This window comes from Ammospiza nelsoni, chromosome 6 (assembly GCF_027579445.1).
Source record: "Ammospiza nelsoni isolate bAmmNel1 chromosome 6, bAmmNel1.pri, whole genome shotgun sequence".
Taxonomy (NCBI): domain Eukaryota; kingdom Metazoa; phylum Chordata; class Aves; order Passeriformes; family Passerellidae; genus Ammospiza; species Ammospiza nelsoni.
In genome coordinates this window covers 33,642,817-33,656,133 of record NC_080638.1, presented here as the reverse complement: position 1 = coordinate 33,656,133, position 13,317 = coordinate 33,642,817, and the positions used below count along the sequence as shown (strand labels likewise).

The 13,317-nt window shown below is 34.5% G+C and overlaps 1 protein-coding gene across 1 annotated transcript in view; it reads right to left on the bottom strand.

Moving 5' to 3' along the window:
* The window catches only part of FMN1 (formin 1), a 123,782-nt gene that overhangs the window by 63,336 nt on the left and 47,129 nt on the right, over positions 1 to 13,317 (bottom strand). Inside the window, exon 6 of the mRNA XM_059473848.1 lies at positions 6,546 to 6,633. Coding sequence (XP_059329831.1) covers positions 6,546 to 6,633 — 88 coding nt within the window. The remainder of the gene's footprint in view (positions 1 to 6,545; positions 6,634 to 13,317) is intronic.

Genomic DNA, 13,317 nt, shown 5'->3' with positions numbered 1-13,317 from the left:
AACCACATATTTAATAGAATTAATAATAATAAATTCTAAGAGATATTGACATGAGTTATCTCTCTTGGAGAGAGCACGTGATTATATAAAAGTACTCAGAAAATATTTTCTGATTTACTTTCTATACAACCTGTACTGCTATTATTAGCAATGGATGCACAGACAGACAACTGCTGTTAAAAATCAAGCCATACAGCTGGACATCTTAGGATGTCAATGTATATAGAGACACATTGCCAAAATCCACATAACCTCCTTTATTTCATCTTTATACATTTTATGCCATACACACTTGGAGCAGAAGACAAAAATGAAAACATGCAAATTTACGATGGGCCCATTTTTTGAAAAAAAGCATTTATTTTGAAAAGCTAGAAGAAATCCCCAAATTCACAGGTGTCTTCATATTCTTATTCTTAAAATATGCCACACGCAAATACATTCACAGTATTTTGTGCAAATTAGCTTGAATTGCGGCAGCTTAAAAAAACCCCACTGGACTAGATCAAAGAAAGCAATTATTTTGATTTTCACTTAAAATAACAAAAGCTTTTAAATTTTCTATGAAAAACAAACCCCACTTTTGATCATATGTATATTAACTTCACCAAAATTAATACAAACCTTGGTATGTTTTTCAAAAAGCTCTTCCTGATACAGTGAATTTAACCATGATAATTTACTGCATTAAATCTCATTATATCTGCTTACGTAAGTGTAAGTAATATAGGTGAAATCACATAAATCCACAAAAGAGGCTCCAAAATAATAAATAGCTATTACAATATCAATCATCATTGGTGGTTTTTACTTTCATCTGGCTTTCTAGTTAGCTGTCTTCCTTACACTGTCAGTTCAGTTAGAATATTTCACCTACACCTCACAATATGTCAAAAGGAAGTAGACTCATGCTGTGAAAAGCTGGTAATTTTATTGGGTTCCTCTACCTTTAAAAAATCTGTTACTTGGCCAAGTCTGGTTTCTGAGATCCTTTTTTGCAGGGAAATTGAGGCAAACATTTTTATGTTGTCTATGGTGTCTGCTCACAAGAAGAAGAATTTATACACACAAGGATCATTAGTGCAAGGTTGCACCCATTAGGATATAATAACCGTCAGCTAGGACAAAAAACAGATCAGCATCATGCATTCAAACTAACAGGCACACATAAAAATACTTGCCAGCTACATTTCACATACTAAGAGCATTGTTTCAAATATAAACTTATACCAAAGGTTTTTAACATGCTAACTTCTAAAAAATGAATCTAACAGATTCCCTGCTGCACAGATTTTTCACATATTCTGATCAATTTAAAAATGTAAAGCAAAAAAAAGCTGAGAATTTAAAGCATCATGTGTGCAGTGCAAATACAACTTTAGAACTTAGAGTTTATTGTGAAAAATATACTTACCTCCTCTAAATAAGCTTAAATACCAACAGTCTTAAGGCAGAATCTGATCTACAGCCTCACTCCTACTGAACACATTTTGGCTAAACCAGGATTTAAGTCCTGCTGACAGAGCTTACATGTACTCCCCAGTATCAAACATTTTAATGTGACAATTAGACTATGAAATATGAAGAAATCACCTTAACTGCTCCCAAATAATAAAACAGAAGTACATTATTTAAATAGAAGGTGCTTGCCAAAGCTTCATTTATTTGACTTGGAAGTACTTAGTTGTTTTAGGTACTGCATTCTGTTGAGTAAGGCTTGATTTCATGGGAATATGCAGCCCATCATTGGGAAACTTAAATAAAATTGTGACTGACCTAGTCAATTAGACAATGACTCTTAAATACTTGGCAAATCTCCCTGTAATATCCAAATCCCTCTGGTTTACTTCTGACAAATTGATATGTTACCAACTTATTTAAAGGTTTTCTCCAGTATTAATTGCCATGCAACCCCAAAAAAATATACGTAAAAAAGAAGCACTGTGGGCACAACGGAGGCTTAGAAGACTAAGAAAGCTCGAATCCTGCAAGAAGTCTTGAACAAAAGATTCTGGCACTAATGTTAACCTACCCACATGCAATGGATATCCAAAACATATTAACAAAAATATATGTTGTGAATTTTCCCAAAAAAAGAGAAAAACATTTTATTTTAAATAAAATAGTTTTCCAACTTCTGAGATGGGTATGCAGCTATCTTTATACTTCATGCACAGTATACAGAATATATAGAATACATACATGTAATATTTTGGGTAGGTGGGAAAGTCACAAAACTTTGGAACAACAGTTTAGATGTGCCATAACGCATAACTTGAACCAAGACAATGCAAACCTATTTATAAACCTTCTGTGTGCTCCTATTAGAGCAATCCCAGGATGACTAGAAATATAATACTGAATCAGAATGGTTATTAGACTGATCATTAGTCTGGTTGTGTTAATCTACAGTTCACATTCTTCCAATTTTTACTCCTATATGCTGAAATGAAGGGGAAATCACAAAGTTGAAGGCAAAGAGTCAGATGCTTCACTTTTAGCATTAGAAATAATCTCTATGCTAAGGATAAATGTTAAGTTCTCCCCTTTTTCCTACAGGCTATATTCAGTCAGCATTGTAGTGCTACAGCACAGCTACCATGGTTTTGGTAAATGTAGCAGCGAACTCTGCAGCTCTTCTGGGGGGAACATACTGCACTTTACTACCACAAAGGGTGCAAAAAGCTATTAACTGTGCATCTGATGTGATCCACCACATCTCAAAGACTTAATATCATGGAAAATACACCAGCATATATACCAGGAGACCATCTAGGTAATGCGCTCTGACAGCAACCAGCAATATTTGACAGTGAAATATTTCCCCAATGTAAAGAAGAAGAACTTCTGGTGCTCTACAGTTTTAGTGGCAATACGCAGGTACTATGAATGTAGGGAGGGATTTGGGATAATCACTCTTTTGAACATAAGATATCTACGTTTTTTCTACATCCTATTTTCTGTAACTAAAAGTTTTTCATCTGGGCTGCCACACAATTTTGCCAGGTAACTCTTGAACAAGGATCTCAGTAGCCCATGGAAAGCCAGTACAGACAACATACACTGCAGAAAGGAGTATTATTATGTCTTTTCCAGTGCATTGCTATTGCCAGCTACTATTTTGGAATTGTCTCAGTGAGAGGAATATTGCCCTGTTAAAAGCTGGGACAAAGACCCACACAGTATTTTCACATACAGCTATAATCCCCATTACAAACAAAACTGAAACACCTTGCTGTAGAGCAAGTTGTAGTATTGCAACAGCAAAACCACATAAATAGTGTTGATCCACAAGTTTGTCTCAAGTTGTAGTATTTCAGCTAAACAACAATAGGAGAAGACAGAAATGGATTGATATGAAATGGAGATTACTTCTTTAAGTGAGGATGCTTACAGCATACCTAACAAGTGATATCTGCTATTCCTCATCTCCTTTCATAAATGTTTTTAAAAAATGTAGAGAAGCAGCCTTAAAAATAATCTCAAACCTATGCACAATTTGATTACTGCTATTTGTCTTTTCAATATACAGATCCTATATAGCATACTGAGTCAGACAGATTTTCTGCTTGCTTCTTCTGCTCAGGAAATGAGTATTATTAATAGTGGTCTAACAAAAAACTTTATTACCAGATTCACCAGTGCTCAGAACATTGAAATATCTGGATTTGTTCTCTCCCACTGTACAAAAAGCTGAGTCTTAGGACAGGTGCAGCATGACAATGTTAACTTTCCCTGTGCATCATTTAACACCAACAGTACCCAAAATAATTAATTAGTTTTACGCTGTCTTGTCCTTAGACCATACTCAGAAGCAGTATGGATATAAATTTATCTGCAAAGGATAGACATTCTCTTAAACAAATATGTGTGGGAGATCCCCCTCCTGAAGTGTGGTGGCTGGCACATTATCAAATGCAAACTCAAACATCTGGATGCCAGATATTATCACTTGCTTGTTTTGCTCTGCTGCGTTCTCTACAGAATATGCTGTGAAGCTATGTACTTTGACTTGAGAGGATAATCCTGTGGATGCAGAAATCTCACACTATTTTAAAGGAAGATGCAATTTTTCTTGTGGTTACTCTTTTGTCTTCTCTACAATTTTGCATGCATCTGTATGCACAGGGCAGTTCATCTGAGAATTTCTCTACCTGCATTCTATAACTGCTACCTAAGGTAGACTAAGCAGTACATCACACATAGACCATACATTAATTTGTACATGACTTTACAACAAACATGGTCATAAAAGTTTGAAGTAAAAATTAGATTTTTTTTCATTTCTGACTTTCTTTTGCTTCAGACTTCTACATTCTGTGTTGTAAGTGGTCGAAGGCTATAAACTTTTCCCTGTTTTTCACGTACTGAATTATGCCATGGAAATTGGCATGAAAAAAGGGATGAGTGCTTAATCTGCAAGCTTTTAGAGGTAGCTCTTTGCAACTCCTCTTAAAAAAAAAAAAATAAAGTTGACATTCATGACCCAATGACCACATGCTTTTTTTGGTTAGGTGTTCTCATGCACCATTTAGCCTACTATGAATTTTTTCCATCCAGTGCATTGACTACAGCAGTCTTTAAATAATTTGTCTGCTGGGAGGTAGGACTGCCCACAGATTTAAATTACACAAAATACTATGAAATAAACAGACATTAAAAGAGAGACAAGCATAATTCTAATGTTGTTTTCAGAGTAATGTACATTTCTAAAGGTCCTCTCTACAGAACAATGTTTTCCCTGAGTTTTGTGAACTGGTTTTTCATCCTAGATAGTCTCTGAACACAGATTTTGCTGAGAATCAGTCAGACTGCCTTGTTAGTATATTTTTTAGAAGTTCTACTAATGGTATTCCCAAATCCTGATGGTAGCTCCTAGCTGTTTCCATAAGCAAGAGGCAGCATATCCTATTGCTCTCTTGAACAACACATGTGGTGACAGGCCAGTCATTTGCTACCTCAGACAAGAAAGGGCGATGAGTACTAAACTTTTCTTCAGTGACAGCATTTGTTTTGGTGTCTTTCTTCTACCAACACTCTAGTTTTCATTAAACTTCTAGAACTACATTAGCTGCATCTACAACTGCAAGTAGTGTAGTCTTAAAATGGATGTGTAGACAGCAACAGTTCACACTATAGATGTTTCAGGGTGCTCTAACTATCTCTGATCTTATCCTGGGGAATTTAGAGACTGCTATACATGGAGACTGATGGCATGCCCCTAAAGCAAATCTTCTCATTTAATTTGATTGTGAAGCACGTTTGTGCACTCTGAGACTGCCATGCAATGCAAGCACAGCCAAGGGGACAACTGATACATGTGATTCAAAAGCGCACTGCTGCCTCAAGTTAAAAATGCTATTGGATATATACCTGGATATTTGGATCATTATGGTTTCTCAGAGTTGGTATAAATTGGCCAGAATATTTCAAAAGCTACACAAGTACAGTGAACAACTGAGAAAGATAGAGATGCTCTATTTTAGTAGAATGTCATGGCATGGAAAATAAAAAGAAAACCAGTCTCTAAAGATTTTTAAGAATATTACCCAGTTTTTGTAATAAAGCTTCTATCCTATCCCTGTGCTGCTGACACTTCTGCCAGCAAATTATTTAGACCTTTAGTAATAGTGGGTTTTTTCCATCTCATTCTGATACCTTTCACACAATACTGGCAGACACAAACTTATTCCTTCTTTTCCTTATTCCTCTGCATCCCAAGAGACATCTGTAAGCCCTTGTGCTTTTAAAGTGCTAGATGCTCAAAGGCTCTTTTGAAATTAATAATAATCAATGCCAGCAGCATCTCAACACCCTACCCAGTATTTGCATGTGATGGAGGGAAAACAATAGCAAAAAAGGAGACATCAACTTGAGTTGTTCCAGCAGTTGTTTTAAATGGTGAATATTTTCCTTTTCTTAATGTGAAAAAGAAATAAACAATATCCTTAAACAATATCTTTTTAAATCCAGAACATAAGCAGACTCTCAATCACCCCAGTGTTCTGAAAAATCTGTATTTCTCTACAGTTGTATTGGCAAACTCAAATAATTTCTACCAGTAATGGAATTTACAACTGACTAGCCCTATGCTTTGAAAAATGCCATCCAGTAATTCTCTTTCTGATTCTTACATGGTAACATCAGTTTGGGATGTACTTCTTATACTGTTAATGAAGCAAAATGTAAATATTAAAAAATACTGACTGCATGCTTGAAGCCTGAAAGATTTATGCATAAGCCCTCCATTTCATTCCTGTTGGTGGACGACTTGCTTTAGAAAAAGCAGGCAGCTGCAGGGGAGGAATATGGAAACACTGTACTGAAAGTGTTATGCTAACTCTAAAGGTACAGAAAGAGTTGTACCTAAATTTAATTCTAGTTTTTAGGTGAAACTTTTACATAAACTAGAATATATTGGAAGAATGATTCTTCTGGTAGTTTAGGAGACTATTCAATACACATACTGAGGGGTATGATAAAATATCGGAGGGCTATGATAAAGTATCCATGCACAATACATTAAGTGTGAGAAAAAGACTTACCTTGTTGAATATCCTTCATCTCCAAGTGCAAACTCGATATTAAAATTCCTACAGTTTGAGATCGCTTTCCATCCAGCAATTTGATAATCTAGAAAGGTGATGCAAAATGATCTGAGATCAAGGGAACACTCTAGAAAGGATTCAGCCACTTTTATAACAGAAGCTAATTTGCGAATTGACAATGAATTTTAAGAAATGAATTTTAAGACTGAATTCTCACCAGTTCTACCAAAGAACATCACCTCTTACTTGTAGGATGCTGTTACATAGGAAAAGAAAAAGGCACATCAAATATTTATTCTGGAATATGCTTTCCCCCCACCTTTTTCTTTAAATGACAAATATGAACTATTAAAGACACTGAGTACACCACAAGTTCCTGAGTTTGTCTGGTAGTTTACATTTCAGTGTAAACAGGCTTATGTCTATTTTTTTCAGCAAAGAATCAATTTCTGACCAAGAAGAATTGAAGAATTGTCTTTTTATGTCCTCTCAGCACTACTTCTGGAACACTGGGCACTACCCAAAGTATTTCTTTTGCTCATGTCTGAATGTGCTTATTCCACACTGTTGACACTCCACAGTGATTTCAGGATTTTTTTCACATTTGGGTACAGATATTTGAGAGTATAATATACTGACATTCAGACTGTAATACTTTCTGATGAGAGTTTAGGGGGAGAGGAAGAAAGGAGGAAGAGAAGCCTTTATGTTATTTTGGCTGGTTGAAATTACTTATAAAGAAAGGGATCAGTGTTGCTCAGATGTTACAAATGTAAAAAACTTATTTCCCACAATGTCTGGGATATTGGTATTTGTGATTTTGATTTATTTCATAAGAAAGATATGACAGGAGCACATCACAAAATGCAATACAGACACAAATTCTTCAAAAATACAAAATGTTCTGATCCAAGCAGATGGCTTACTTCATAGTGTTGATGTACAAGAACTATCAAAAATACTAACTCCTATGCAAAACTAAAACTAATAGCTATGTTTTTTCCAAAATTTATATTTTTAGTATTTGAATATTTAATCTATATTTCTCCAAATTTAATTTTATTATTTAAATTAAAGGTGGCACTTATATTTGGATATTTAATCATAGTAAGAACTTAAAACAATTATTATTCTTGATTGCTAGAATGCTTTTAGTGATACTCAAAGACAGTTAACTGACAAAATTTATATTAACTCATAAAAATGTTTCCTGTGTTTTATGTGATTTACAAATATTTGCCTATGAAAATACTTATTTAGATAGTAAACCTTCTGATTTTTATGAATTCTTACAATTATTTAGAGTACTGAAACTGGATAATATATGCACAAGTTGGAACAAATGCTCTCTTCAACAAAGAGCTGACAGATATTTTAGGTCCCTCTTGTAGGTACTCAATAATAAATTTATGTTAAAGTAGATACTGTATATTTTCTGCCAAAATTTGAAAAAATCTATGCTGAGATTTTTTTTCTGCCTATATGTACAGCACATATGATGGATATTAAGAAATTAATACCGTGGAAGGTGTTTTGTTCAAATGACAAAATATTCAGGCTCTTTACCTCGTGAGTACACAAGCAGACAAGATGATTTTGCTCCAAGTTACCTTAATTGAACGCTGTGGAAGCATCACATCCTGCTGACTGATTCTTCTGAGCAAATGTAAGTAACTGCCTGGTTTATCATGGTCATCTCTGAAGCTTTACATGAATTTGCTGAACTCCACAGCACATTAACTTCTTACAGGGATAATTACAGGTTTGAGCAGTATGCAATTTGTACAGCATTCACTGACCTCCAAGCTGACCTTGCTCAGGGCAAATTCATAGGTTGTCATAAACCCCATTAGACATGCCTAGTTTGAGGCAAAACCTTTCCAGACTACAGCTGTTGTAGACAACATGACATTTTAAATCATTCCACTGAAGTATTTGTAAGTGCTACTATATCCTCAAGATATGATCAAACTAGCCCACATCACTAAGCAAGACCTCCCCCCTAAACAATTTGTGAGAAAATCCTTAAAGAAAACCCTATATAATTTTAAAAGTTAAACCAGAGATTAATGATTTGAAACAGCAACTGACTGTATATTCACTTGCATTTTAGCCAAATGTACACATGGTCACAATTGCCAGGCATCAAGCTAGATGCAGACTACCTAAAGTAGCTTCAACCAAGTAACTGAAAGCTAATAATTAATTCATTAGAGAGCAAAAATGGAGGACCATGACGACAGAATAGCTTACATTAAGCATAAACCTACTTCAAACCCATAGTTACAATGCTAAGTATTGTACTGAAATTTTGTCATAGATTTTTAGAATCAATGTGGAACTTGAAAGATTTTGCAGTTAAAATATATAATCAGTAGTAAAACAGAGAATTAATTTTCAAAGACACTAACTTTGTCCCAAATGATGGTTATTCTGTCACTAAGGGGGAATTACATATGTGTGTGAATTCCAAATAGAAAGGAGACACAAAAAAATCAACACTTTTTCAGTTCAGTAAAAACATAAGGCAAATAAAAGGAAAGTTTGTAAAGACTGTGTTGAACTATTTAGTCTATGCTTTTAAAAGACAAATCACTGTTCACCTCTCAGCATATTGGGACTTGCTTGTAGCTGGCAGTGACAGGTAAGCAGCTACAAGCCAGCTGATGCTGCTGTGCCAGCTGGTGGGGTTTGCCAGCTGCCTGTTGCTTCTCCAGACTACAAATGCATTGTTGTAATGGATGCAGCATCTTCTGGCTTAGTGACAAAATTGTGACTGCTGGTGATAATTCCTTTATTTCACTGATCCATAGCATTACTTGATTTTGCTGTTTTTCCCCTATTTTTTAATGTTAAGTTAGCTCATTTGCTGTACACAAGTGTCGCATCTACATCTTTCAAATCTTTATAATCTAATTAAAAAGTGAAGATATACCAAAGCTTGAATACACTAATAAATTATTCTGTCATTCCCATTAGAAGGTGTTCCTCTAATGTAGCCAGAAATTTATTTCATTAAATATTGTACAGCAGACTTTACTGTTCTGTCAAACTGCAATGCCTACATTCTGACCAGGACACTTACTGGTGCTGAAATCTGAAGAGATTCAGTTTACTTTAGTGATTAAAAGTTAAATCCTTCCTCCTGGTGGTGCATGGATTCCTTCCATAATATTTAAATTTATTGAGAAAAGCCATAAGCTAAAAAGCTGTCCTGCACATTACAGCATTTCCCTCCATTCCCACTCACCAACTTTTACAGCAAATCAACAGCCTGGACCCATGTTTGGATTGCTGAAACTCTGTGCAAACACAGGAAGAATATTCTGCACAAGAAGCCAAAGTATGTCCCTCAAACCATTCTGCATAAACAATCCAAGAGTTACCAATGAAATTTCAGAAGCTTAAGACTAGACATTATCTCTTATATTCCTACTCAAGGGAGAGCCAAATTTAACTATGTTTTCCTTAATGTGGGTGAACCATAGCTTTATATTTTTTAAAGCCTATTTACAATTTTATTAGCTTGAAAACACCACTACTTTTAGCCTTTTTCTAAAGTACACACAAATGGCAATATATCAGGTTCAAATAGGAGGTGTGAATGAGCTAGTAAGAAACATTTCTCAATGTCTTTACTCCTATCAGAACTGCAAAAATTAGACAAACCACAAAGTAGATGTTCACCCTGTGGATAATTTCTATATTCAACATGACTTCAGGGCTTTGTGATAAACAAGGAATGCCATTATTTTTCTCAGAACAGAATATAAAAAGAAAGTGAGAGTGCCTCGGATGAACATGCACTAGCATTTTAGTACTTCTGCTTAAGTTTGAACACTGTTTATTATCTTATGCAGACAGCTGAAGACAGTCATTGTGTTTCACCCCTGCAAAGCTTCCAACATTTTCTGCAATATCTGCCCTTCTTGCGGAAACACAAAATTTATTAATTGTAATTCCTCATTTAGTTAGATGGACAAAAAACTTGCTGACAGGCATATCCCTTTCAGTTAAAAAAATGCAATTCACTCAAAATATTGACACTCTTCGTAAATGAGAACACATGTTAATAATTATGTGAAGTCTGTTAGAGATAATAGACAACAGAAAAGCCATTATCTTTAATGTCCTCCTGCGTCTTTGAAATTATAATCATTGCACTAAAGGGCCAAAAATGATTGATGGACTTTCATTTGGAGCATACACCTGACACAAATTACTTGACATTTGCTCTTCTTTTTTTTTTGTAAGATGAAGACAGAGTGGCATCACAAATACCCAACTATCCTGTTTCTTGAAAAAGTATAGAAAATACTTGAGTTTTTGAGGATAAATTACTAACAAGTGCTCAAATATATTAGAAAAACTAACATAACGTCAAAATATGTGCTAAATCTAGCAATAGAGCTACAAAATACACATGGAAAAAATCGCAGCAAATACATCTTTTTTAAATATCTCTTTTTCAAGATTTCAGAATATTAGGTTAATATATAATGAATACGTCTTCGATTTATTTGATTCATATTCAGGAGCTAAGGGACTTTTGTTTTCCTCCAATAATTTGAACTTTTCCTGCTGCAGATTCAACCATTTCAGAAATATAAAATAACTATGAAATAAATCCCACTCCTTCTGTATATTATTTATCTACCTAGAGTCCCTGGGAACATCAGCAATCATCTCCATTTCATGGACATCAACTCCAAACATTTACTGCATTACATTACTTCATATAAGATTATAATGCATCTAGTCTTAATTAAAAAACATTTTTATGCGAGAATAATTATATTTTTAATGTTTATATATCTTGCACAGTATTTTGTTCTAATACTGGGACATAACTAATATATTCATCTAGCCAGTAAATTCTCCCAACCAGAAAAAACCAAATTCCATTGTCAAGACATAATATCAAAGCCTCAGAATACTAATTTTTATCATTATCTACATAATACATAGAACATTAAATAAAATATTGCATACTTGCAGAGAAAATAAATGCAAGAACAAGAGTTTCCTGCATTATTTCAGAGGGTGTACAATTGGAAAAAAACCTTAAAGTTCTTCCAAAGGTGCTACATTTTCCAAAGGGCTTCAAGATCAAAGAAGCACGAGCAGCCAGAGCCAGTTTGCAGAGCTTCTAAGCCCAGATAAACATTACAATAAAAAAATTCCAGTCTTATGTATATATATTTGTGTACTAGAAAGGTACACCTGACCTTTGCTTAGCCTATATGGGATTTACATTGTATCACCATCAAGTGAATGAACTATATTTTTCCAAAATAAATTATTATATTTCTAAAAATAAGTAAAATGACCTTTTATGCAGTCCTTTAAGTTGTATTACCATTGCTGCTAAGATTCCTAATTTCCATTCCTTTCTTCCCCCACACACTTATCAGAAGCCTCTAGAAATCAGTGTAACCCAATAAGCCATTTCTATCTGGCATGAATGCAACAAATTTGGGAATCATCAAAGTATTTTTGAAAAAAGTATAGCCAGCTGTTTCAACCCATATGACAATGGGCAGAAGGTGAACTTTATGTCTTTTAACTGATTAACAGAATGAAGATGTTGAAAAGGCACTCGAAATGTCATTCTGCCCAACAAGACAACATTTCTGCACTTCAAGATAGTTATCAATTATATGTGTACCACTCCAAACAAACTTTCCTAAAGATCTGCAAATACAGAAACACAATTTCCCTAGCCAAAATTTTTCTGCATTCCTTCGGCATCCTTGCTCTTAGAAAGCTTTTCATAATTTTTCTTTGCAGCAGCTGCATGCACTTGATTACACTTATACTGTGTGTCCCAATCAACCTTCTCCTTTCTAGACTAAACAATCATAATAATTTGATTCTTTCCTTAGAGACTACTTCACTTTTCATTATTCTCCCTCTTCTTGACTCTTTACAGTTAGCAAATTTTTAATGAACGGTTGTAGTGCCTAAATGTAGATACAGATCTTAACTGAGACATGGCTGAGTAGCATCTTGCAAGCAATACTTCTTGATCTATCAGAGTTATGCTTTGCATTTTTAGTATTACCATGATTTGACAATTCATATTCGTCTTGTGAGCCACTATAATGCCAAGACTCTTTCTGCTGAACTATTACTAGTCAGTTAGTCAGCTGTACCCCATCTTCTTTTTTAGGTAGCTGAATATTCTTAATCGTGTTAACCTTGTGGTTAATTGCATTAGCTTTGTGCTTATCTTTGTCTGTAAGATGAGATCTCAGACATATGAAAGCCTTGTGAAGGATCTATTTCAGTACATTTGAAGCCTCTCACAAATAGGTGGTGGCTGCAGAGCTAGCATTTTGCTATTCAAGAAATAAGTGAAAATACAAAGTAACTACAACCAGCAGAGAAGTCCACAGAGTCCCCAGTGTATTCTTCTATTTTGACAGTGAGTATATATATGCATGAACAGAAATATTATTGATGATATATTGAAATATTATTGATATATTATAAATATTCATTCTACGAAACATTTTATTATACTGTAATTATATAATATATATGACTATAAATATATATGTATATATTCATATATATACTCAGAAGTTTCCTTTCTGAGCATAACTTGCTAAATGGTACTGGAAAATAGACCAGCCATTCCATTTATCTTAATCACAGAATCAATCAGGTTGAAAAAGATTTCTGACATCCAACCTATGACTGAACGCCACCACGTCAACCAGACCACAGCACTGAGTGCCACAGTCAGTGCTTCCTTAAATACCTC